Source organism: Procambarus clarkii, chromosome 17, assembly GCF_040958095.1.
Source record: "Procambarus clarkii isolate CNS0578487 chromosome 17, FALCON_Pclarkii_2.0, whole genome shotgun sequence".
NCBI classification, from domain to species: Eukaryota; Metazoa; Arthropoda; class Malacostraca; order Decapoda; family Cambaridae; genus Procambarus; species Procambarus clarkii.
This window is the reverse complement of record NC_091166.1, coordinates 47624884-47652450: the sequence shown is the minus strand read 5'-3', so window position 1 is coordinate 47652450 and position 27567 is coordinate 47624884. Positions and strand designations below refer to the sequence as shown.

The 27567-nt window shown below is 50.5% G+C and overlaps 1 protein-coding gene across 4 annotated transcripts in view; it reads left to right on the top strand.

Moving 5' to 3' along the window:
* The window catches only part of Prosap (prosap), a 324394-nt gene that overhangs the window by 74434 nt on the left and 222393 nt on the right, over positions 1-27567 (top strand). For all 4 annotated transcript variants that reach the window (XM_045765688.2, XM_045765692.2, XM_045765687.2 and 1 more), the window contains exon 2: positions 10960-11018. In XM_045765688.2, the coding sequence (XP_045621644.1) occupies positions 10960-11018 (59 nt within the window). The remainder of the gene's footprint in view (positions 1-10959; positions 11019-27567) is intronic.

Here is a 27567-nt window from a genome sequence, read left to right as displayed (position 1 = left end):
GTTCCATAGCATCCTTAGTTTGAGGCAGTGTACTTACAAAGATTTTTATACCTAAATCCGTGGCATTTAGGTATAAAAACCTAAATGGTATATATTTAGATGTAGGCCACTACACCACGGAAACCAGTCTCCGTGGTGTAGTGGTAAGACACTCGCCTGGCGTTCCGCGAGCGCTTTGTCATGGGTTCGTATCCTGGCCGGGGAGGATTTACTGGGCGCAAATCCTTAACTGTAGCCTCTGTTTAACTCAACAGTAAAATGTGTACTTGGTTGTAAAAACGATTCTTCGCGGCGGGGATCGTATTCCAGGGACCTGCCCGAAACGCTACGCGTACTAGTGGCTGTACAAGAATGTAACAACTCTTGTATATATCTCAAAAAAAAAAAATGCCTACCCGAATACCGACGTAGCCGCTACGAAGATGCTAAGAAGAAAAACATTCGTAAGTACGTACGTAACTGCTTCGTGAATCTGGCACCAGATTCTTGGGGGTCTCCAAATCCAAACTTTCCCGGATGACACAAGGGGGGCATGCGAGTGTCATAGGCCAGTCTGCCCCAGTGCTAACCCAGTAGTTTAAGCCTATAACTTATGGGATTAGTCTCAAGTGAAACCTCTCATCTTTCTCATTTTTTTTAGGTGGGGGTTCAAGCTGTGGGCATCTGGGTGCACATGTTTTGACTTCCGAGTTGTGATCACAAGTACATGGACCACCTCTCGTAACAGAACCCGTTACCCCTTGTACTCCGAGCCGGCCTTCCGTATTGACGCCCCAAACCTTAGCAAATACAAAGAATTAAAAACCAAATAACCAAGCTCGAACAGAACTGCAGCTAATGTGGGAAGATTTGGTTAATATCTGCATCTTCGAATTCCATTAACGTGTTGCCTCTGGCTATTCCCAGCTCAGTCATCCATCAAACGCAAATATTGCCGTTTTCTTTTTTTGGTTCATTTTCTTTGGTGCGGGAAGATGGTCCGCCGCTGTCAGTAGATGTTGGCGGGAGTCGTGTCTTATTGACTGTGGGGTTATCTGGCTATGATGGTCAGCCTTGAGTTCCACCATTTAGACTTGGATGGGTGGAGCAGTGCTCATGGCTACGGTGAGGGGAAACTGTGGGCGAGGTGGTGACTGGTTATGTGGTAGTGTGGTGGTGGTTGATTATGTGGTAGTGGGTGTTGTGGTGGTAGTGGGTGGTGTGGTGTGGTGGCGGTGGGTGGTAGTGGGTGGTAGTGGGTGGTGTGGTAGTGGGTGGTAGTGGATGGTGTGGTGGTAGTGGGTGGTGTGGTAGTGGGTGGTAGTGGATGGTGTGGTGGTAGTGGGTGGTGTGGTAGTGGGTGATGTGGTGGTGGGGATAGAGGGTGATAACATAATTAGGAAATATAAGGATAGAAAGAGAGAAATATGAAAACGAAAATAGCCAAGGAATGGATAGGTATGAAGGAGTGAAAGTGGAGATAGAGACCAGGTGGAGGGGAAGTATCAGTAGAGAATGGAAGTAATTGATGAAGCGAGTGGATGAGGCAATTCAACCGGATTGACTCAAAAAAAACAAATAAGTAAAGAACTATCTGGAAACGATGTTAAGTAAATGTTAGTAACTTATTGATGGTAATAAACACTGTAGCATAGACTTGGAGGATGTAAGATGATAAAGAGAAGGAACAGGAACAGACAGGAATAACGCAACTGAGCAAAGATTACAACACACTTCAGCCAGCTACCGAGAAGAGATTGACAGAGATGTTTGAACCAAACATCACAGTCTAGACGATCACACAAGAGGAATTGAATCATCCTACATCAAATTATACTATACAGAAAAACTAGATCAGTAAGATTGTGATCAGATATTCGGGTAAGTTTATCTTTGCCACTGGTAATGAAATAAACATAGCGGTTGCTACTACCGGTCTACTACAGTCTGTCTTTGTAAGCAGGTCAACAGTGTCAAAGAAAGTGAATTCCAGATCTATGTTCCTTAAAACATCCATTTGAATATCACGGATTATTATCTGGGTGTTGCTACTATGTGCCAGACGACCCTAAGACGACCGGACCACTTACACCAGCTATGACCACAACGGTCGAAGGTGCAAGCTACTGACTTCCCTGGTGTGAGGGTAGTTAATGAGTGTAATGAGAAGATGAGGTAGTTGACACACGACTCGTGTGTCAGTGAGCCGGTCGGCCGAGCGGACAGCCCGCGGGACTTGTGATTCTGTGGTCCTGGGTTCGATCCCAGGCGCCGGCGAGAAACAATGGGCAGAGTTTCTTTCCCCCTATGCCCCTGTTACCTAGCAGTAAATTAGGTACCTGGGTGTTAGTCAGCTGTCACGGGCAGCTTCCTGGGGGTGGAGGCCTGGTCGAGGACCGGGCCGCGGGGACACTAAAAGCCCCGAAATCATCTCAAGATAACTCCACTCACTGTTTTAAAAAGCAAACAGTAAAAACAAAAATGAGGGTCTGGAGGTATATGGTAAAGAGCAGGAACCAAATGCTGAGGTTTGACGGTAATGGAACGCTTATGTTGATGGCTCTTGGTTACTGCTCACGCCACACTAACCCACACCTTCACACCCACTGTAACCACACCCACGGCCACACTAACCCACACCTTCACACCCACTATAACCACACCCACGGCCACACTCACCAACATAATCACATTCCCAGCGCCCCACCACAACCACAACCACTCACATGTGTCACAGTTTCAGTGTCAGAGTAGATAGTAAATGGAATGCACTAGGAAGTGATGTGGTGTGGTGGAGGCTGACTCCATACACAGTTTCAAATGCAGATATGATAGAGCCCAGTAGGCTCAGGAACCTGTACATCAGTTGATTGACAGTTGAGAGGCGGGACCAAAGAGCCAAGAGCTTCATTACGTTACATTTGCATGGGTTAAACTCTAACAACCATTTGTTCGACCATTCCTTCAGTTTGTTTAGGTCTTCTTGAAGCCTCAAGCTGTCCTCTGTCTTTATCTGTGTGTGTGTGTGTGTGTGTGTGTGTGTGTGTGTCTGTGTGTGTCTGTGTGTGTCTGTGTGTGTCTGTGTGTGTCTGTGTGTGTGTGAGTGTGTGTGTGAGAGAAAGAGAGAAAGAGAGAGAGAGAGAGAGAGAGAGAGAGAGAGAGAGAGAGAGAGAGAGAGAGAGAGAGAGAGAGAGAGAGAGAGAGAGACAGACAGACAGACAGATCATGGGACACAATGCCTGGGGGTCGGGGAGCGGGTCAGTGTGGCCGCCGGAGATGATGCCACGGTGGTTACCTCGCCTGGTGCTCGCTGGAGCAGAGTCCACGACCCGTAATGAGGCTGTTAGGGCGCTCAGGCGGGGCGTGGGGGGGGGGAGGGTGAGCAGGAAGAGAGAAAGGGGTAAGGCAGCTGTAATATAAGAAAGGAACTGAGTAGTATAGGAAAGGAACTGAGTACTACAATTAACATGATAGAGTAAGAAAGGGCCGGGAAAGGAGGCGGGATAAGAGGAAAGATGCTGGAAGACACACCCTCCAGTACCACTATATACCCTCCAGTACCACTACAGACCCTCCAGTACCACTACAGACCCTCCAGTACCACTACATACCCTCCAGTACCACAACATACACTCCAGTACCACTACATGCCCTCCAGTACCACAACATACCCTCCAGTACCACAACATACACTCCAGTACCACAACACACCCTCCAGTACCACTACAGACCCTCCAGTACCACTACATACCCTCCAGTACCACAACATACACTCCAGTACCACTACATGCCCTCCAGTACCACAACACACCCTCCAGTACCACAACACACCCTCCAGTACCACAACACACCCTCCAGTACCACTACAGACCCTCCAGTACCACTACATACCCTCCAGTACCACAACATACACTCCAGTACCACTACATGCCCTCCAGTACCACAACACACCCTCCAGTACCACAACACACCCTCCAGTACCACAACACACCCTCCAGTACCACTACAGACCCTCCAGTACCACAACATACACTCCAGTACCACAACACACCCTCCAGTACCACTACAGACCCTCCAGTACCACAACATACCCTCCAGTACCACAACATACACTCCAGTACCACAACACACCCTCCAGTACCACTACAGACCCTCCAGTACCACTACATACCCTCCAGTACCACAACATACACTCCAGTACCACTACATGCCCTCCAGTACCACAACACACCCTCCAGTACCACAACACACCCTCCAGTACCACAACACACCCTCCAGTACCACTACAGACCCTCCAGTACCACTACATACCCTCCAGTACCACAACATACACTCCAGTACCACTACATGCCCTCCAGTACCACAACACACCCTCCAGTACCACAACACACCCTCCAGTACCACAACACACCCTCCAGTACCACTACAGACCCTCCAGTACCACAACATACACTCCAGTACCACAACACACCCTCCAGTACCACTACAGACCCTCCAGTACCACAACATACCCTCCAGTACCACAACATACACTCCAGTACCACAACACACCCTCCAGTACCACTACAGACCCTCCAGTACCACTACATGCCCTCCAGTACCACAACATACACTCCAGTACCACAACACACCCTCCAGTACCACTACAGACCCTCCAGTACCACTACATGCCCTCCAGTACCACAACATACACTCCAGTACCACAACACACCCTCCAGTACCACAACATACACTCCAGTACCACAACACACCCTCCAGTACCACTACATGCCCTCCAGTACCACTACATGCCCTCCAGTACCACAACACACCCTCCAGTACCACTACATGCCCTCCAGTACCACTACATGCCCTCCAGTACCACAACACACCCTCCAGTACCACTACAGACCCTCCAGTACCACTACATGCCCTCCAGTACCACAACATACACTCCAGTACCACAACACACCCTCCAGTACCACTACAGACCCTCCAGTACCACAACACACCCTCCAGTACCACTACATGCCCTCCAGTACCACTACATGCCCTCCAGTACCACAACACACCCTCCAGTACCACAACACACCCTCCAGTACCACTACACACCCTCCAGTACCACAACACACCCTCCAGTACCACTACACACCCTCCAGTACCACTACATACACTCCAGTACCACAACACACCTGAAAGAAAACAAAAATGCAAAAACTACCATCAATGGAAAACAAAACTTTGAGGAGAGTAGCGAACCACCGTCAGCCTTATGACCAAACAACTCTGGGTCTTTATGAACGTGTGAACATATAGCCATGAACGTGTGAACATACAGCCATGAACGTGTGAACTTACAGACACGAACGTATGAACATACAGCCACTGAACACCACACTACACCACCAAGCCATCAGGGCGAAGCCCAACACCGTATTCTTAGAAGACAAAATGTTAAAACGATTACTCCAAGATGAGACGCCCCGCTCCCACAGCTGGAGCCCAGGAGCTTGGATCTTATAAGAGAGCAACCAGGCCCCACCATGCATACATTCCAACATTAAACACGGAGAAGAAACCGCACACGAGATAACAAATCTACTCTTAAACATAACATGGGAACATGTTCTCAAAGATCCGAGGGAGAGAGAGGGAATTATGAAGGGAAAGGGAATTATCAGGATAAGGATCCGAGTGAATGGTGATACACAGTTGCAGTACACGAGACAAGTCTCACACACACGCAACTCCTTGACACAAAGTCACTAAGCTTAGCTGCCAAACGCACGATCATACTCGAAAGGGTTGAGAGAGGGGGAAAGATGGTGTTCGGAAGGGTTAAGAGGGGGAAAGATGGTGTTCGGAAGGGTTAAGAGGGGGAAAGATGGTGTTCGGAAGGGTTGAGAGGGGGAAAGATGGTATTCGGAAGGGTTGAGTGGGGGAAAGATGGTATTCGGAAGGGTTGAGAGGGAAAGATGGTGTTCGGAATGGGTGAGGGAGGAGGAGAGCTCGACAAGGAGGCACAAAGAAGGTTCAACAGAGCTTCTAACCTCTACCTGTATGTCACATATTACTCAGTAAAAATAGCAGATGGATAAGTTTAGAGATGTGGAACACGTATGAGTTATGATAGCAGGCGGACTGTCCGCCTTGCTGACACCGTGTGTGTGTATGTGTGTGTGTGTGTGTGTGTGTGTGTGTGTGTGTGTGTGTGTGTGTGTGTGTGTGTGTGTGTGTGTGTATGTGTGTGTGTGTGTGTGTGTGTGTGTGTGTGTGTGTGTGTGTGTGGGTGTGTGTATGTGTGTGTGTGTGTGTGTGTGTGTGTGTGTGTGTGTGTGTGTGTGTGTGTGTATGTGTGTGTGTGTGTGTGTGTGTGTGTGTGTGTGTGTGTGTGTGTGTGTGTGTGTGTGTGTGTGTGTGTGTGTGTGTGTGTTATGATAAAAGGCGACCAGCCCGTCTTGCTGGAATTGGCGTAGCTGTCTACCTGCAATTTTGGCAGGTCCAAAATTGCCTTCACTACAGGGACCCTGAAAAAGCTCCAGCAGACGCCGCTACAACAAGCTTGCTCACAATGTAAGCTGGGAAAAGTGTTCAGATAGAGAAGAATTCGTTAAAATAATGTTTAAAAAATGGCTGGGTGAATTATCAGAGTGTAAAAAAACTGGAATTGGTTCGAGCATAACAAAGGGTTTGGTGTGATGACCTTCCAAGCCACGGTCCTGGAGGCCCAGGCTTCCAGCCAGGGGCTTGGTGCGGCCCTTGACCCCTGCAGCGCCTTCTGGGAAGCTGACAGGTGGGTGCGTGGGGGATTGGGGGTAGATGATTCTGAGATCTGGGAGGGGTAGATGTTTCTACGATCAGGGAGGGGTAGATGAGATGGTAGATAAGTGATGTTAGTTGACGGGTTGCTGTGGATGGGGAGGTTGTTCTTCAGGTGATAAGTGTAATGTTCTGCCCTCTGGTCTGTCCTGCCCTCTGGTTTGTCCTGCTCTCTGGTTTGTCCTGCCCTCTGGTCTGTCCTGCCCTCTGGTCTGTCCTGCCCTCTGGTCTGTCCTGCCCTCTGGTCTGTCCTGCCCTCTGGTCTGTCCTGCCCTCTGGTCTGTCCTGCCCTCTGGTCTGTCCTGCCCTCTGGTCTGTCCTGCCCTCTGGTCTGTCCTGCCCTCTGGTCTGTCCTGCCCTCTGGTCTGTCCTGCCCTCTGGTCTGTCCTGCCCTCTGGTCTGTCCTGCCCTCTGGTCTGACCTGCCCTCTGGTCTGTCCTGCCCTCTGGTCTGTCCTGCCCTCTGGTCTGACCTGCCCTCTGGTCTGTCCTGCCCTCTGGTCTGTCCTGCCCTAAGGTCTGACCTGCCCTCTGGTCTGTCCTGCCCTCTGGTCTGTCCTGCCCTCTGGTCTGTCCTGCCCTCTGGTCTGTCCTGCCCTCTGGTCTGTCCTGCCCTCTGGTCTGCACCAATCATTGTCTCTCTCGTGATTGACAACTCTCTCACCTTCAACTTTATGCTTGACTGATTTTCTCGCTAATTCAGTTTTCAGCTCATATTATGCACTACTTTTTCTGAGGTTAGAGTGTGTTAACGCACTTAAGTGTGACTGTGTCAACTATGACTGTAGCTATGTGTAACACTTAAGTGTATTCTGTTGTGCTTGCGGGGGATGAGCTCCGGCTCCTTTGTCCCGCCTCTCAACTGTGTAATTACCTAAGTGTAATTACCTAAGTGTAGTTACAGGATGAGTGTCTCGTGGTGTCCCGTCTTCCCAATACTCTTTGTCATATAACACTTTGAAACTACTGACGGTCTTGGCCTCCACCACCTGCTCACCTAACTTGTTCCAACCGTCTACCACTCTGTTAGCAAAAGAAAACTTTATAATATTTTGTCGACACCTTTGTTTCCTTATGTGTGTCTTCTTCTTGAAGTTACTGGTTTCAATAATTCCTCTTTGTCAATTTGGCCGATTCCTGTTAGTATTTTGTAAGTGGTGATCATATCACATCATTTTCTTCTATCATCTAGTTTTAGCATGATTCACGCCTCTGGCCTCTCCTGGTAACTCTTGTTTCTCAGTTCCGGAAGCCATTTTGTATCATGCCGCTGCATCTTTTCCAGTTTATGTGCTTCTTGAGATTTGGGCAGCACACAGCTGCTGCATATTCCAGCTTTGGTCTCACAAAAGTCATGAACAGTTTCTTTAGTGTTTCACCATCCATATAATTAAGAGCAAGTCTCAAGTTGGAGAGCGACGCATGCGCTCCTCTCACAATGTTCCTTGTTGTTGTTGTTTAAGATCCGCTACCTGGAACAGCGAGTTCCAGGTAGCACGGGCTATGGTGAGCCCGTTTACACAATGTTCTTTATGTGTTCCTCTGGCGACAGCTTACTATCCAAAACCACCTCCCTAGGTCTCGTTCTTTATTAGAGTTCTGTAATTCCTTTCCTCATAATTTATAAGTTGTGTGTGGTCTATTTTCCCTGATTCCACATTCCATAACATGGCATTTATTCACATTGAATTCCATTTGCCACTTGACGCTCCAAGCACTTATGTTATCTAGGTCCATTATGAAGGGCATGACAATTTCTTCAAATGGGATTGATTGACTGACACACACACACACACACACACACACACACACACACACACACACACACACACACACACACACACACACACACACACACACACACACACACACACACACAACAACAACAACAACGTGTGCGTGCGCGCGCACCTGCCCGCCCGCATCAACTTACATTCACTAATATATTCATGGAAGTGAGTATAAGCCGTCCTCCTCACTCCACCTGTATCATTTTTACTGAGAGGGTCATGCCTTCGTAAAGCCTGGCACTGGCCTATATCTGGCGGTGCCAGGTGAGGCAGATCCCCATGGGTGTGTGGCGGTGAGGCAGATCACCATGGGTGTGTGGAGGTGAGGCAGATCACCTTGGGTGTGTGGAGGTGAGGCAGATCACCATGGGTGTGAGGAGGTGAGGCAGATCACCATGGGTGTGTGGAGGTGAGGCAGATCACCATGGGTGTGAGGAGGTGAGGCAGATCACCATGGGTGTGTGGAGGTGAGGCAGATCACCATGGGTGTGTGGAGGTGAGGCAGATCACCATGGGTGTGAGGAGGTGAGGCAGATCCCCATGGGTGTGTGGAGGTGAGGCAGATCCCCATGGGTGTGTGGAGGTGAGGCAGATCACCATGGGTGTGAGGAGGTGAGGCAGATCACCATGGGTGTGTGGAGGTGAGGCAGATCACCATGGGTGTGTGGAGGTGAGGCAGATCACCATGGGTGTGAGGAGGTGAGGCAGATCCCCATGGGTGTGTGGAGGTGAGGCAGATCCCCATGGGTGTGTGGAGGTGAGGCAGATCCCCATGGGTGTGTGGAGGTGAGGCAGATCACCATGGGTGTGAGGAGGTGAGGCAGATCACCATGGGTGTGAGGAGGTGAGGCAGATCACCATGGGTGTGTGGAGGTGAGGCAGATCACCATGGGTGTGTGGAGGTGAGGCAGATCACCATGGGTGTGTGGAGGTGAGGCAGATCACCATGGGTGTGTGGAGGGGGAGGAAGATCACCATGGGTGTGTGGAGGGTGAGGCAGATCACCATGGGTGGGAGTAGGAGGAGTAGAAGACTTCCGCCAGAGGTCAAGAACACCAGGAGAGAGAGAGAGACAGATCTTCCTGGTTGGCTGGAATTCTCGGCTTTCTGTAACAAGGCTGTTATGTTTGACCTTACAGGGCCCTCCTGTGGCACCACACGGGTGGATGAGTACTCATGTGTGTACTCTCACTCATGTGAGAGGTACACCCGCTCATGTGTGTGTACAAGTGATTCAACAAGAGGTCTACAACAGTCTATACAAGGCCGTTTACACCTATGGTAGTGAGGCCTCCGGGCACCTGTGCACTACACCCTGTGACACTGTACACTACATTCTGTGACACTGTACACTACATTCTGTGACACTGTACACTACATTCTGTGACACTGTACACTACATTCTGTGACACTGTACACTACATTCTGTGACACTGTACACTACATTCTGTGACACTGTACACTACACCCTGACACTGTACACCCTCGAGGTCACACCCTGACACTGTACACCCTCGAGGTCACACCCTGACACTGTACACTACACCCTGTGACACTGTACACTACACCCTGACACTGTACACCCTGGAGGTCACACCCTGACACTGTACACTACACCCTGTGACACTGTACACTACACCCTGACACTGTACACCCTGGAGGTCACACCCTGACACCACAGAGGCTCTGTTATAGTTCTCAGACCACAGGCGGTGTCTGGCTCCTCGTACAGACCTCTGCAAATATATTCTTTGTTCCTTTGTGTATGTGTGGCCAGTTCACCTCACGTTCTCACGGCTTCATAATCTCTACCAAGACCACTACATTCCTCTCCTCTCTCTCTTTGTGTGTGTGTGTGTGTGTGTGTGTGTGTGTGTGTGTGTGTGTGTGTGTGTGTGTGTGTGTGTGTGTGTGTGTGTACTCACCTATTTGTGCTTGCAGGATCGAGCATTGGCTCTTGAATCCCAACTTTCCAGCCATCGGTTGTTTACAGCAATGACTCTGTCCCATTTCCCTATCATACCTAATTTTAAAAGTATGAATAGAGGTTGCTTCCACAACCTGTTCCCCAAGTGCATTCCATATTTTTCCCACTACTCTCACGCTAAAAGAAAACTTCCTAACATCTCTGTGACTCATCTGAGTTTCCAGTTTCCACTTGTAACTTGTGGAGTGTTACAAGTAGACACGAGGCCATTGGCAAGGTAACGGAGCACTGCTCCATTGGGCTTCTTGCGTGCCAAGTGGAGACCTCGGGGTCTCCTCCACGCCCCTGGCGGAGTCCACGTGTGGCCAGGGAGTGTGTGTGTGTGTGTGGAGTAACATGTAGGTGATGACATTGTGCTGCTGCTAACATTACTGTTGCTAATATTATGTTTCCTCTACTGTTGCAGTACCGGCGGGCATCATGTCCTCTTGCCTTCGAGGAAGTCTCGCCCCACACACTCTTAAGGTAAGAGCCACCTGGGTCAGATAGTACCCACATTAAGGTAAGAGCCGCCTGGGTCAGATAGTACCCACATTAAGGTAAGAGCCGCCTGGGTCAGATAGTACCCACATTAAGGTAAGAGCTACCTACGTCACATGGTACCAACATTAAGGTAAGAGCTACCTGCGTCACATGGTACCAACATTAAGGTAAGAGCTACCTGCGTCACATGGTACCAACATTAAGGTAAGAGCTACCTGCGTCACATGGTACCAACATTAAGGTAAGAGCTACCTACACCTGAACATACTCCCCAGTCAGCTGACAGCTCTCTGCCACTGGCTGGCTGCTGTCGGCGGCTAAAACGCCAGAACAGATAAACTTGCTGGAACGAAGCTTAGACGCAAGAGACGCAGGTCTTTCATACAGTTTTCCACATTGCGTCGTTTTGTTTTAATTTGACGTTTAAAAAAATTAAATAATTTTGGCGTTCTGGTACGATCCTTACACTTGATAGGCTATTCACCTTACAGTAAACAGTTATGAGTGAGTTACAGGCAACTGTAGTGGGCTGCAAGCTAGGTAAGGTCAGTGGAAGGTCTAGGGGAGGGGTAGAGACCTCGATATTCAACTGAATTTTAGTTCCCGACAGTGTCAAAGCAAGATTGATAATGAGTTTACATGCCTGACAGTTTACTATAGTTACCCTCTATAAGCTACTCACGCTTCCATTTTCTATCGTTCGGTTCTTCGCGGTGGGAACCATTTTCACTCGTAGATTGATTGTGAAAACCCCTACATGTATGGCACAAGGGTGTGGCAACCCCTACATGTATGGCACAAGGGTGTGGCAACCCCTTCATGTATGGAACAAGGTGTGGCAACCCCTACATGTATGGCACAAGGGTGTGGCAACCCCTACATGTATGGAACAAGGGTGTGGCAACCCCTGCATGTATGGAACAAGGGTGTGGCAACCCCTTCATGTATGGAACAAGGTGTGGCAACCCCTACATGTATGGCACAAGGGTGTGGCAACCCCTACATGTATGGAACAAGGGTGTGGCAACCCCTGCATGTATGGAACAAGGGTGTGGCAACCCCTACATGTATGGCACAAGGGTGTGGCAACCCCTACATGTATGGAACAAGGGTGTGGCAACCCCTACATGTATGGAACAAGGGTGTGGCAACCCCTACATGTATGGCACAAGGGTGTGGCAACCCCTACATGTATGGAACAAGGGTGTGGCAACCCCTACATGTATGGAACAAGGGTGTGGCAACCCCTACATGTATGGAACAAGGGTGTGGCAACCCCTACATGTATGGAACAAGGGTGTGGCAACCCCTACATGTATGGCACAAGGGTGTGGCAACCCCTACATGTATGGAACAAGGGTGTGGCAACCCCTACATGTATGGCACAAGGGTGTGGCAACCCCTACATGTATGGAACAAGGGTGTGGCAACCCCTACATGTATGGAACAAGGGTGTGGCAACCCCTACATGTATGGAACAAGGGTGTGGCAACCCCTACATGTATGGAACAAGGGTGTGGCAACCCATACATGTATGGCACAAGGGTGTGGCAACCCCTACATGTATGGAACAAGGGTGTGGCAACCCCTACATGTATGGAACAAGGGTGTGGCAACCCCTACATGTATGGAACAAGGGTGTGGCAACCCCTACATGTATGGCACAAGGGTGTGGCAACCCCTACATGTATGGAACAAGGGTGTGGCAACCCCTACATGTATGGAACAAGGGTGTGGCAACCCCTACATGTATGGAACAAGGGTGTGGCAACCCCTACATGTATGGAACAAGGGTGTGGCAACCCCTACATGTATGGAACAAGGGTGTGGCAACCCCTACATGTATGGAACAAGGGTGTGGCAACCCCTACATGTATGGAACAAGGATGTGGCAACCCCTACATGTATGGAACAAGGGTGTGGCAACCCCTACATGTATGGAACAAGGGTGTGGCAACCCCTACATGTATGGAACAAGGTGTGGCAACCCCTACATGTATGGAACAAGGGTGTGGCAACCCCTACATGTATGGAACAAGGTGTGGCAACCCCTACATGTATGGAACAAGGTGTGGCAACCCCTACATGTATGGAACAAGGTGTGGCAACCCCTACATGTATGGAACAAGGTGTGGCAACCCCTACATGTATGGAACAAGGTGTGGCAACCCCTACATGTATGGAACAAGGTGTGGCAACCCCTACATGTATGGAACAAGGTGTGGCAACCCCTACATGTATGGAACAAGGTGTGGCAACCCCTACATGTATGGAACAAGGTGTGGCAACCCCTACATGTATGGAACAAGGGTGTGGCAACCCCTACATGTATGGAACAAGGGTGTGGCAACCCCTACATGTATGGAACAAGGTGTGGCAACCCCTACATGTATGGCACAAGGTGTGGCAACTCTTACATGTATGGAACAAGGGTGTGGCAACCCCTACATGTATGGCACAAGGGTGTGGCAACCCTTACATGTATGGAACAAGGGTGTGGCAACCCCTACATGTATGGAACAAGGGTGTGGCAACCCCTACATGTATGGCACAAGGGTGTGGCAACCCCTTCATGTATGGAACAAGGGTGTGGCAACCCCTTCATGTATGGAACAAGGGTGTGGCAACCCTTACATGTATGGAACAAGGGTGTGGCAACCCCTACATGTATGGCACAAGGGTGTGGCAACCCCTACATGTATGGAACAAGGGTGTGGCAACCCCTACATGTATGGCACAAGGGTGTGGCAACCCCTACATGTATGGCACAAGGGTGTGGCAACCCCTTCATGTATGGAACAAGGGTGTGGCAACCCCTACATGTATGGAACAAGGGTGTGGCAACCCCTACATGTATGGAACAAGGGTGTGGCAACCCCTACATGTATGGAACAAGGGTGTGGCAACCCCTACATGTATGGCACAAGGGTGTGGCAACCCCTACATGTATGGAACAAGGGTGTGGCAACCCCTACATGTATGGAACAAGGGTGTGGCAACCCCTACATGTATGGAACAAGGGTGTGGCAACCCCTACATGTATGGAACAAGGGTGTGGCAACCCCTACATGTATGGAACAAGGGTGTGGCAACCCCTACATGTATGGAACAAGGGTGTGGCAACCCCTACATGTATGGAACAAGGATGTGGCAACCCCTACATGTATGGAACAAGGGTGTGGCAACCCCTACATGTATGGAACAAGGGTGTGGCAACCCCTACATGTATGGAACAAGGTGTGGCAACCCCTACATGTATGGAACAAGGGTGTGGCAACCCCTACATGTATGGAACAAGGTGTGGCAACCCCTACATGTATGGAACAAGGTGTGGCAACCCCTACATGTATGGAACAAGGTGTGGCAACCCCTACATGTATGGAACAAGGTGTGGCAACCCCTACATGTATGGAACAAGGTGTGGCAACCCCTACATGTATGGAACAAGGTGTGGCAACCCCTACATGTATGGAACAAGGTGTGGCAACCCCTACATGTATGGAACAAGGTGTGGCAACCCCTACATGTATGGAACAAGGTGTGGCAACCCCTACATGTATGGAACAAGGTGTGGCAACCCCTACATGTATGGAACAAGGTGTGGCAACCCCTACATGTATGGAACAAGGGTGTGGCAACCCCTACATGTATGGAACAAGGGTGTGGCAACCCCTACATGTATGGAACAAGGTGTGGCAACCCCTACATGTATGGCACAAGGTGTGGCAACCCTTACATGTATGGAACAAGGGTGTGGCAACCCCTACATGTATGGCACAAGGGTGTGGCAACCCTTACATGTATGGAACAAGGGTGTGGCAACCCCTACATGTATGGAACAAGGGTGTGGCAACCCCTACATGTATGGCACAAGGGTGTGGCAACCCCTTCATGTATGGAACAAGGGTGTGGCAACCCCTTCATGTATGGAACAAGGGTGTGGCAACCCTTACATGTATGGAACAAGGGTGTGGCAACCCCTACATGTATGGCACAAGGGTGTGGCAACCCCTACATGTATGGAACAAGGGTGTGGCAACCCCTACATGTATGGCACAAGGGTGTGGCAACCCCTACATGTATGGCACAAGGGTGTGGCAACCCCTTCATGTATGGAACAAGGGTGTGGCAACCCGTAAGTAGTACTGTGCTACATAACCTGGCTGTTGAGTGGTCTTTAGTGGCTACAGCTGATGACTTTGTAACCCAATTTCTCACGAACAAACGTGGATTCGTGCCCAGTCAATCCACCCCGAGTCTTATCACGGGGCGACTGAGTGCATCATGTAATTACCTAAGTGTAGTTACAGGATGAGAACTACGCTCGTGGTGTCCCGTCTTCCCAGCACTCTTTGTCATATAATGCTTTGAAACTACTGACGGTCTTGGCCTCCACCACCTTCTCCCCTAACTTGTTATAGGTGTGTGTGTGTGTGTGTGTGTGTGTGTGTGTGTGTGTGTGTGTGTGTGTGTGTGTGTGTGTGTGTGTGTGTGTGTGTGTGTGTGTGTGTGTGTGTGTGTGTGTATGTGTGTGTGTGTGTGTGTGTGTGTGTGTGTGTGTGTGTGTATGTGTGTGTGTGTGTGTGTGTGTGTGTGTGTGTGTGTGTGTGTGTGTGTGTGTATGTGTGTGTGTGTGTGTGTGTGTGTGTGTGTGTGTGTGTGTGTGTGTGTGTGTGTGCGTGCGTGCGTGCGTGCGTGTGTGTGTGTTCTCATCTGGTCCAGCAGGTGGGTCATACTGTCTATAGCTGTGTATACCATTTTCATTTATGGAATCATGCGATATAATCGCTCTGTTAACCAATGGCCGCCCTCCCCGAGTAGCCCAGCCATCGCCCTGACACTCTCATAGATAATGGCGGCCCATTGATCTCCTCTCAACAGGTCAATGAGTCATCTTAGACCACTCAACCTCTCCCATACTTCTCCAAACTAACTCACAATGACATGAATGTCACACCCATGTCAGTCTCATGTCAGATTAGTACCAAGTTATCGACCTAGTCCTGGCTAATCACCCCAGCTAATCGCGCTTAAGGAACACTCACACACAAGGTATTCACACAGGTGAATACTCTGAATATCTCCTGAGTGTTCAAGTCCTTACCAACACCAGTATCTAATTTTTCAGCAATACTCACGTACACAGCAGTCGTGGGTGACACGAGTGTGTACCCATGTACTGAGCACACAGTATGTGTGTACCAATAGTACTGAGCACACTGTACATGTGCAACCTTGCACGTGCCATGTGCTGGTTCCCTGGATCAATATCCACGCGGCCCGATCTGGTCAACCAGGCTGTTACAGAAGCAGCTGCACGGAACCTGAGTCACATCCTGCTTGATCAGGTCTCCTTCGGAAGTGTTCATCAAGTTCTTTCTTGAACACGGCGAGAGGTCGGTAAGTTATGACCCTTATGTGCACAGTAAGTGTCGGAACAGTCTTATAGACCCTAAATCATGATGGCGCTGTCTCTCAAAGGGTTTGTTGCACCTCTGCTTTTCAACAATTTTGCACTTCCTGCCGTGCCTTCTCGTCTCGTAAGGAGTTATTTCCGTCTGCAGAGTTTTGAACCAATCTCTCTAATATTTCTCAAGTGTAGAAATGTTTGTATTACGTAGCGTGAAGGAGTGTACTCACCTAGTTGTACTCACCTAGTTGTGCTTAGTGACACACACAGTGTATAGACCTGTGTGTGTCAGTAGCATTCCGCGCCCCCAGCTGCTCGATCAATAGTGTGCACACTATGAAACATGCAGCTGGTGGCGCGACGCCTGGCGTGACGGAGACGCCAGTGGAGCGGCTACCAGTTCGATTCCCCATGACATTAGATACGAATGTGTCCATCATTTAAGAAAACGAGATTTAATAAAACCATCGCAAGTAAGGGGGGACTTAGACGTCCCCCCTTACTTGGTCTTCCCCAGCATGCTCGTAGACACGGTCCAGGCTCACGGGGTCCAGGCCCACGGGGTCCAGGCCCACGGGGTCCAGGCCCACGGGGTCCAGGCCCACGGGATCCAGACCCACGGGGTCCAGGCCCACGGGGTCCAGGCCCACGGGGTCCAGGCCCACGGGGTCCAGGCCCACGGGGTCCAGGCCCACGGGAGGAGGCGTGCGGGCCGGAGAGCTACTCAGGACGCCTCACAGGTGCTCCTTGAAGGCCCACACAAGAGAATGGTCCCAATACTAGGGCAAGAACAACAAGCTTCGAACGGTCATAAGGTAAAGCAGCTGGAAGCTCCGTGGGAATGGAAGATCACAGTGTAATGTATTGTGAGTATCTGCTGGAAGAATTAGTCTGCTCAGTGAAGGGAACAATGGCTGCCATACTGAAGGGGAAAATCTGAAGAGATAAGAGAATACCTAATGTGAATACCATGGGTAAAGAGAACTCAGGTGAGAAGCCCCATGAGTAGCCCTCACCACAGGTGTCAGGAGGTGGTAGATAACCTTATCTCGCTCCTGAAGAACACCAATGACAGCCACAGACAGGTCGCGTAGCTCAACCAACGATGCCAGAATTAGAGTAATAAAAATACCGGTGTTTGGATAAACTTCAAGAATAAAGTAACAAAATAATGACTTTTCGTCATTAGAAATAGGAATTTCTTTTTTAATGACAATTTTGGCCATGTCTGCCTGAAGCTCTGCCGGAAAGTTGACAGAAGGTGGTGATGGTACCAGCAGCAGCAGCAGGTGGTGGTGGTGGTAGCGGTAGTGGTGGTAGTGGTAGTAGTGGTAGTGGTGGTAGCGGTAGTGGTGGTAACAAGCGGGTCCGCCACGTGCTCCCAACTTCCGTTTACGGACACGCGCCAAATTTGAATTGTTGCTCACCGCGCCTGACCTTGGGGGTGGGGGGGGGTATAATGGTGATCATATTATGGATACAATGTTGGACCGGAAATGGGTGGCGGTGGTGTAGCCTCACGTGTGGGCGGCAGGAAGGTGGCCGCCTTCCTCCGGATTTGGGACGGGACGGAGGAAAGGAATAGTGCCCAACCACTTGGACGTTCGTGGGATTGAACGCTGACCTGCAGGAAGCGAGGCCGTCGCTCTACCGCCCAGTCAAAGTGGTGAGACCACTTCTCAGTGTGTGTAATGTCTTTGAACAGTTCTGTAATTAGTGTATCATTCTTTGTTTACAAAGTCCTAATTATTCTAACCACTCTTGTCAGTGTAACGAGGGGTGTGGCACTGTCTTTGTAGGCAGCAGTGATGGGTGTGGCACTGCCCTTGTAGGCAGCAGTGATGGGTGTGGCACTGTCAGAGGCGAGGCTGGTGGCACTGCCAAGGGCCAGGCAGGAGCCCGGGTGAGGGATGTAGAGAGAGGCACCGACAGGGCCACACAACAGGGGAAGCTGGCACTTACGGAGGGCGGCACACGGGAAGCATCCCATGAAGTGAGGGGAAGTGTCATCCCCTAGTCCCCCTCCCCCTCTCTCTCAGCCTCTTCCTTTCCCTTCTCTCTCCCCCTATTCTTGTCCCGTTCCGTACACCCCCTTCCTTCTCCCCTCCCCCCGCCCCTCCCCTCATTGTCAACACCTAGCCTGCAAACAACGATATTAGGAGGAGGTAGAACTACCACGGGTGGGAGAGGACTACCAGGCGTGGGAAAGGACTACCAGGGGTGGGAAAGGACTACCAGGGGTGGGAAAGGACTACCAGGGGTGGGAAAGCACTACCAGTTGAGAGAGATACACGGTACACTGTAGCCGCTAGTGTTACTATGTATGTTAAGAACTACCACCACTGGTTACAGCAGCACTGTTACCACTGCTGTAACCAGTGACCGTGACAATGTTACGAGGGAGAGGGGGGGAGAGAGGGAGTGCTGGAGGAGGAGAAGAGTGGGGGAGAGAGAGAGGGAGAGAAGAGGGGAGGGTGAAACAGAGCAGGGGTGAGTGAAGAGGAAATAAGAATCACGATTAATTATCGGTGTGAAGCTCCAGGAAGATACTGATACTGAAGAGGGAGATACTGAAGAGGGGGAACTGATACTGGTACTGAAGAGGGCGATACTGAAGAGGGGGAACTGATACTGGTACTGAAGAGGGAGATACTGAAGAGGGGGAACTAATACTGGTACTGCAGAGGGGGAACTTGAGTGTTTGAAGAAGATGAATGTGTAGCCATGGAGAGGGTGCGGTGGTGACGAGGGGAACGAGGGGATTAGAATAGCAGCGGTTGATGTTAGCAAGGAGACTTACAGCCTAGGTTTGGGGGCCAGCATGCTTGGGGGAGGGGAGACAGCTGAGGGGAACTGTCTGAGTGGATGGGGGAGTGTGGGGGAATGTGGGGAGTGTGGGGGAGCAGTGGGGAGTGTGGGGGAGCCGTGGGGGAGTGTGGGGGAGCCGTGGGGGTGTAAATCAGTGTATTTATGTATTTATGTCTGTAGGTTAAATTAGCATTTTTAAAGCACTACAATCACCCGATCACCTTCTATGGTTGATTGTTCAATAAATCACTGAACTATATGTTTAACAGATCTCTCACCCTGTCCATGGAGGACAGGAGAAAATGTATATATGCTGGTTAGCATTGTAAATGTCTGGCCACGTCTGTGGTAGAAAATAATACAAAATAAATAAAAAAAGGGGTTGGGCACCATTCCTTTCCCCCGTCCCATCCCAAAATCCTTATCCATTCCAAGTGCTATAGCCGTAATGACTTGGCGCTTTCTCCTCAAAATTCCTTCCCTCCTTATATTCCTTCGACTCATTTGCTTTTGATGACGTCTTTCATCGACGTCTTCTGGTTCTACTTTCTAGTCGGTCTTACACTACACTTAGTATCTTGAATGTAGTGATCATGTCCCCTTTGAACCTCTCCCCACGGGTTGTGAGAGTGAGTTCCGTCAGCCTTAGGGAGCCGAGCGGACAGCACGCTGGACTTATGATCCTGTGGTCCCGGGTTCGATCCCGGGCGCCGGCGAGAAACAATGGGCAGAGTTTCTTTTGCCCTATGCCCCTGTTACCTAGCAGTAAAATAGGTACCTGGGTGTTAGTCAGTTGTCACGGGCTGCTTCCTGGGGGCGGAGGCCTGGTCGACGACCGGGCCGCGGGGACACTGAAGCCCCCGAAATCATCTCAAGATAACCTCAAGATAACCTGTCATCGTAGCCTAGTCGCCCTAGATCTAGCACTTGTCTTGATGTAATCTGTGTCGTCTTTCAAGTTCATCTTGTGGTGCCCGTGGTGGGGAGTCCAGGCCGGTGCTGCCAATTGCTGTACGCAGTATAATCGTACCAGCGTGTAATGAACAGTATACGCTTGGTGGTGTGGTGGTGATGGTGTAGTGTAGTGGTGACTGTAGTGTAGTGGTGATGGTGTGGTGGTGGCGGGAGCGTGGTGGTGGTGGTGGTGGTGAAGCAGAGAGGCAACACCTACATATCGGGTATCGACAATCGGTGTACATCTGTGGGTGTTGGGAATTAGCCATATTAGAGTAGAGCACGAGTGGTGGTCCGTGGCCCAGGGTGGGGTCCGTGGTCCAGGGTGAGGGAGACGGCGGGGAAGACGTCCAGTTTCAGTTGACGGGTCCTCGGGTTGGTTAGGTTCGGGCACTATAGTAGGTGCGTTTAGTGACGTTTAGTGATGCTGGAGAGGCCGGGCCGCTTTACCAACACTTCCCTTAGTGCGAGGGGTCAAGGCACTGTGGTCACCCATCCAGTTACTGGCCCCTCATAACAGTGCTTAACCTAAGATAGCACCATGTCATAACAAGGGGCAATTACCAGTACCACTCGCACAAGTAACGAGGTGTGCAGTAGGGTAGTTACTGGCCGCGTCCCCGAGTCCTCAGGCCTAGCAACAGTTGAGGAGTTAGAGAATCGAGGCCGGGAATCGAAGCCGGCCCACAGGATTACGTGTCCCGCGCGCTGTCCACTCAGCTACCAGACCCCTAAAACCCCACCCCCACACACACACCAGACTGTGTGTGTGTACTCACCTATTTGTGCCTTCAGGATCGAGCTGTAGCTCTTGGACCCAGCTTTTCTAGCCGTTGGATGTCTAATACAATGACTCCTGGCCCATTTCTCTATCATTCCTGCTTTTAATGTTATGAATGGAGTTAGCCTCTACTATCTGCTCCTTTAGGTCATTCCCTTTACTCACTATCCGCACGCTAAAGGAAAACTTTCTAACCTCTCTATGACACATCTGAGTCTCAAGCATCCATCCGTGCCCCCTTGTTCTAGTTATATTTCATTGTAAACATTTCCTCTGTTTCCACCATGTCAATCTCTCTATAAGTATTGTATACGTCTGAATCATGTCCACCCCGTCCATCCTCCCTTCTAATGACGTCAGGTTTAGTTCCTTCAGTCTGACTTCATCCCTCGTAGCCTTCGGGACATTGGATGATAGTCTCGATGGTGGTGATGGAGGAGCCTCTGTCTCCCTCTCCCCTTCCCTCCCTCTCCCCTTCCCTCCCTCTCCCCTCTCCAACATCTGTGTCACCCCCCCCCCTCCCCCCTCACATATCTGATCTAACTTCCACCATTTCCCCTTATTTAGTGCCTCTCCTGTCTCCCCTCTGCCCATTACATCATGTTCCCTCCCGTCCTCCTTTCCTCCCTACCCTCCAATATTTTCGTGGCCCCCAGTCCCTCTATCTATTCCATCTTCCCATTTCATCTCCCCATTCCATCTACTCCTTTTTTTTCTCTCCTGTTCCATGGATTTCTTCATCCCATCTTCCCATTTTCTGCCTGTTCCATCTCTTCCTTTGCTTTCAGCATTACATTTCATTCCATTGTCCATTGTCTCTGCATATTCCATCTTTCCATTTTCTTTCCCTAGTCCCCTTCTATATATTTATATTCCATTTTGTTCACTCTTTTACACCTACCATATTTTTCTTATTAATTACAATCATTCAAATTTTCGTCTTTATTTAATATCTTTATTAAACGTTAGATATCACCAAAAACTTTAGTTAGGGAACCTTCCCATGTTGTGGGGACTAGTTAGGGTCCTTCCCATGTTGTGGGAACTAGTTAGGGTACCTCCCCATGTTGTGGGGACTAGTTAGGGTCCTTCCCATGTTGTGGGGACTAGTTAGGGAACCTTCCCATGTTGTGGGGACTAGTTAGGGAACCTTCCCATGTTGTGGGGACTAGTTAGGGAACCTTCCCATGTTGTGGGGACTAGTTAGGGAACCTCCCCATGTTGTGGGGACTAGTTAGGGAACCTTCCCATGTTGTGGGAACTAGTTAGGGTCCTCCCCATGTTGTGGGGACTAGTTAGGGAACCTTCCCATGTTGTGGGGACTAGTTAGGGAACCTTCCCATGTTGTGGGGACTAGTTAGGGAACCTTCCCATGTTGTGGGAACTAGTTAGGGTCCTCCCCATGTTGTGGGGACTAGTTAGGGAACCTTCCCATGTTGTGGGGACTAGTTAGGGAACCTTCCCATGTTGTGGGGACTAGTTAGGGAACCTTCCCATGTTGTGGGGACTAGTTAGGGAATCTTCCCATGTTGTGGGGACTAGTTAGGGAACCTTCCCATGTTGTGGGGACTAGTTAGGGAACCTTCCCATGTTGTGGGAACTAGTTAGGGTCCTCCCCATGTTGTGGGGACTAGTTAGGGAACCTTCCCATGTTGTGGGGACTAGTTAGGGAACCTTCCCATGTTGTGGGGACTAGTTAGGGAACCTTCCCATGTTGTGGGAACTAGTTAGGGTCCTCCCCATGTTGTGGGGACTAGTTAGGGAACCTTCCCATGTTGTGGGGACTAGTTAGGGAACCTTCCCATGTTGTGGGGACTAGTTAGGGAACCTTCCCATGTTGTGGGGACTAGTTAGGGAACCTTCCCATGTTGTGGGGACTAGTTAGGGAACCTTCCCATGTTGTGGGAACTAGTTAGGGTCCTCCCCATGTTGTGGGGACTAGTTAGGGTCCTCCCCATGTTGTGGGGACTAGTTAGGGTCCTCCCCATGTTGTGGGGACTAGTTAGGGAACCTTCCCATGTTGTGGGGACTAGTTAGGGAACCTTCCCATGTTGTGGGAACTAGTTAGGGTCCTCCCCATGTTGTGGGGACTAGTTAGGGTCCTCCTCATGTTGTGGGGACTAGTTAGGGTCCTCCCCATGTTGTGGGGACTAGTTAGGGTCCTCCCCATGTTGTGGGGACTAGTTAGGGAACCTTCCCATGTTGTGGGGACTAGTTAGGGAACCTTCCCATGTTGTGGGGACTAGTTAGGGTCCTCCCCATGTTGTGGGGACTAGTTAGGGAACCTTCCCATGTTGTGGGGACTAGTTAGGGAACCTTCCCATGTTGTGGGGACTAGTTAGGGAACCTTCCCATGTTGTGGGGACTAGTTAGGGAACCTTCCCATGTTGTGGGGACTAGTTAGGGAACCTTCCCATGTTGTGGGGACTAGTTAGGGAACCTTCCCATGTTGTGGGGACTAGTTAGGGAACCTTCCCATGTTGTGGGGTCTAGTTAGGGAACCTTCCCATGTTGTGGGGACTAGTTAGGGTCCTTCCCATGTTGTGGGGACTAGTTAGGGAACCTTCCCGTGTTGTGGGGACTAGTTAAGGAACCTTCCCATGTTGTGGGGACTAGTTAGGGTCCTTCCCATGTTGTGGGGACTAGTTAAGGAACCTTCCCATGTTGTGGGGACTAGTTAGGGAACCTTCCCATGTTGTGGGGACTAGTTAGGGTCCTTCCCGTGTTGTGGGGACTAGTTAGGGAACCTTCCCATGTTGTGGGGACTAGTTAGGGTCCTTCCCGTGTTGTGGGGACTAGTTAGGGAACCTTCCCATGTTGTGGGGACTAGTTAGGGTCCTTCCCATGTTGTGGGGACTAGTTAAGGAACCTTCCCATGTTGTGGGGACTAGTTAGGGAACCTTCCCATGTTGTGGGGACTAGTTAGGGTCCTTCCCATGTTGTGGGGACTAGTTAAGGAACCTTCCCATGTTGTGGGGACTAGTTAGGGAACCTTCCCATGTTGTGGGGACTAGTTAGGGTCCTTCCCATGTTGTGGGGACTAGTTAAGGAACCTTCCCATGTTGTGGGGACTAGTTAGGGTCCTTCCCATGTTGTGGGGACTAGATAGGGAACCTTCCCATGTTGTGGGGACTAGTTAGGGTCTTCCCCATGTTGTGGGGACTAGTTAGGGTCCTCCCCATGTTGTGGGGACTAGTTAGGGTCCTTCCCGTGTTGTGGGGACTAGTTAGGGTCCTCCCCATGTTGTGGGGACTAGTTAGGGTCCTCCCCATGTTGTGGGGACTAGTTAGGGTCCTTCCCATGTTGTGGGGACTAGTTAGGGTCCTTCCCATGTTGTGGGGACTAGTTAGGGAACCTTCCCATGTTGTGGGGACTAGTTAGGGTCCTTCCCATGTTGTGGGGACTAGTTAGGGTCCTTCCCATGTTGTGGGGACTAGTTAGGGAACCTCCCCATGTTGTGGGGACTAGTTAGGGTCCTCCCCATGTTGTGGGGACTAGTTAGGGTCCTCCTCATGTTGTGGGGACTAGTTAGGGTCCTTCCCATGTTGTGGGGACTAGTTAGGGTCCTCCCCATGTTGTGGGGACTAGTTAGGGTCCTCCCCATGTTGTGGGGACTAGTTAGGGTCCTTCCCGTGTTGTGGGGACTAGTTAGGGTCCTCCCCATGTTGTGGGGACTAGTTAGGGTCCTCCCCATGTTGTGGGGACTAGTTAGGGTCCTCCCCATGTTGTGGGGGACTAGTTAGGGAACCTTCCCATGTTGTGGGGACTAGTTAGGGTCCTTCCCATGTTGTGGGGACTAGTTAGGGTTCTTCCCGTGTTGTGGGGACTAGTTAGGGTCCTCCCCATGTTGTGGGGACTAGTTAGGGAACCTTCCCATGTTGTGGGGACTAGTTAGGGAACCTTCCAATGTTATGGGGACTAGTTAGGGAACCTTCCCATGTTGTGGGGACTAGTTAGGGAACCTTCCCGTGTTGTGGGGACTAGTTAGGGAACCTTCCCATGTTGTGGGGTCTAGTTAGGGAACCTTCCCATGTTGTGGGGACTAGTTAGGGAACCTTCCCATGTTGTGGGGACTAGTTAGGGTCCCTTCCCATGTTGTGGGGACTAGTTAAGGAACCTTCCCATGTTGTGGGGACTAGTTAGGGAACCTTCCCATGTTGTGAGAACTAGTTAGGGTCCTCCCCATGTTGTGGGGACTAGTTAGGGAACCTTCCCATGTTGTGGGGTCTAGTTAGGGAACCTTCCCATGTTGTGGGGACTAGTTAGGGAACCTTCCCATGTTGTGGGGACTAGTTAGGGTCCTTCCCATGTTGTGGGGACTAGTTAGGGAACCTTCCCATGTTGTGGGGACTAGTTAGGGAACCTTCCCATGTTGTGGGGACTAGTTAGGGAACCTTCCCATGTTGTGGGGACTAGTTAGGGAACCTTCCCATGTTGTGGGGACTAGTTAGGGTCCTTCCCATGTTGTGGGGTCTAGTTAGGGAACCTTCCCATGTTGTGGGGACTAGTTAGGGAACCTTCCCATGTTGTGGGGTCTAGTTAGGGAACCTTCCCATGTTGTGGGGACTAGTTAGGGTCCTTCCCATGTTGTGGGGACTAGTTAGGGTCCTCCCCATGTTGTGGGGACTAGTTAGGGAACCTTCCCATCTTGTGGGAACTAGTTAGGGTCCTTCCCATGTTGTGGGGACTAGTTAGGGTCCTTCCCGTGTTGTGGGGACTAGTTAGGGTCCTCCCCATGTTGTGGGGACTAGTTAGGGAACCTTCCCATGTTGTGGGGACTAGTTAGGGAACCTTCCCATGTTGTGGGGACTAGTTAGGGAACCTTCCCATGTTGTGGGGACTAGTTAGGGTCCTTCCCGTGTTGTGGGGACTAGTTAGGGTCCTCCCCATGTTGTGGGGACTAGTTAGGGAACCTTCCCATGTTGTGGGGACTAGTTAGGGAACCTTCCCATGTTGTGGGGACTAGTTAGGGAACCTTCCCATGTTGTGGGGACTAGTTAGGGAACCTTCCCGTGTTGTGGGGACTAGTTAGAGAACCTTCCCATGTTGTGGGGACTAGTTAGGGAACCTTCCCATGTTGTGGGGACTAGTTAAGGAACCTTCCCATGTTGTGGGGACTAGTTAGGGAACCTTCCCATGTTGTGGGAACTAGTTAGGGTCCTCCCCATGTTGTGGGGACTAGTTAGGGAACCTTCCCATGTTGTGGGGTCTAGTTAGGGAACCTTCCCATGTTGTGGGGACTAGTTAGGGAACCTTCCCATGTTGTGGGGACTAGTTAGGGTCCTTCCCATGTTGTGGGGACTAGTTAGGGAACCTTCCCATGTTGTGGGGACTAGTTAGGGAACCTTCCCATGTTGTGGGGACTAGTTAGGGAACCTTCCCATGTTGTGGGGACTAGTTAGGGAACCTTCCCATGTTGTGGGGACTAGTTAGGGTCCTTCCCATGTTGTGGGGTCTAGTTAGGGAACCTTCCCATGTTGTGGGGACTAGTTAGGGAACCTTCCCATGTTGTGGGGTCTAGTTAGGGAACCTTCCCATGTTGTGGGGACTAGTTAGGGTCCTTCCCATGTTGTGGGGACTAGTTAGGGTCCTCCCCATGTTGTGGGGACTAGTTAGGGAACCTTCCCATGTTGTGGGGACTAGTTAGGGAACCTTCCCATGTTGTGGGAACTAGTTAGGGTCCTCCCCATGTTGTGGGGACTAGTTAGGGAACCTTCCCATGTTGTGGGGACTAGTTAGGGTCCTTCCCATGTTGTGGGGACTAGTTAGGGAACCTTCCCATGTTGTGGGGACTAGTTAAGGAACCTTCCCATGTTGTGGGGACTAGTTAGGGAACCTTCCCATGTTGTGGGGACTAGTTAGGGAACCTTCCCATGTTGTGGGGACTAGTTAGGGTCCTCCCCATGTTGTGGGGACTAGTTAGGGTCCTCCCCATGTTGTGGGGACTAGTTAGGGTCCTCCCCATGTTGTGGGGTCTAGTTAGGGAACCTTCCCATGTTGTGGGGACTAGTTAGGGTCCTTCCCATGTTGTGGGGACTAGTTAAGGAACCTTCCCATGTTGTGGGGACTAGTTAGGGAACCTTCCCATGTTGTGGGGTCTAGTTAGGGAACCTTCCCATGTTGTGGGGACTAGTTAAGGAACCTTCCCATGTTGTGGGGACTAGTTAGGGAACCTTCCCATGTTGTGGGAACTAGTTAGGGTCCTCCCCATGTTGTGGGGACTAGTTAGGGAACCTTCCCATGTTGTGGGGTCTAGTTAGGGAACCTTCCCATGTTGTGGGGACTAGTTAGGGAACCTTCCCATGTTGTGGGGACTAGTTAGGGTCCTTCCCATGTTGTGGGGACTAGTTAGGGAACCTTCCCATGTTGTGGGGACTATTTAGGGAACCTTCCCATGTTGTGGGGACTAGTTAGGGAACCTTCCCATGTTGTGGGGACTAGTTAGGGAACCTTCCCATGTTGTGGGGACTAGTTAGGGTCCTTCCCATGTTGTGGGGTCTAGTTAGGGAACCTTCCCATGTTGTGGGGACTAGTTAGGGAACCTTCCCATGTTGTGGGGTCTAGTTAGGGAACCTTCC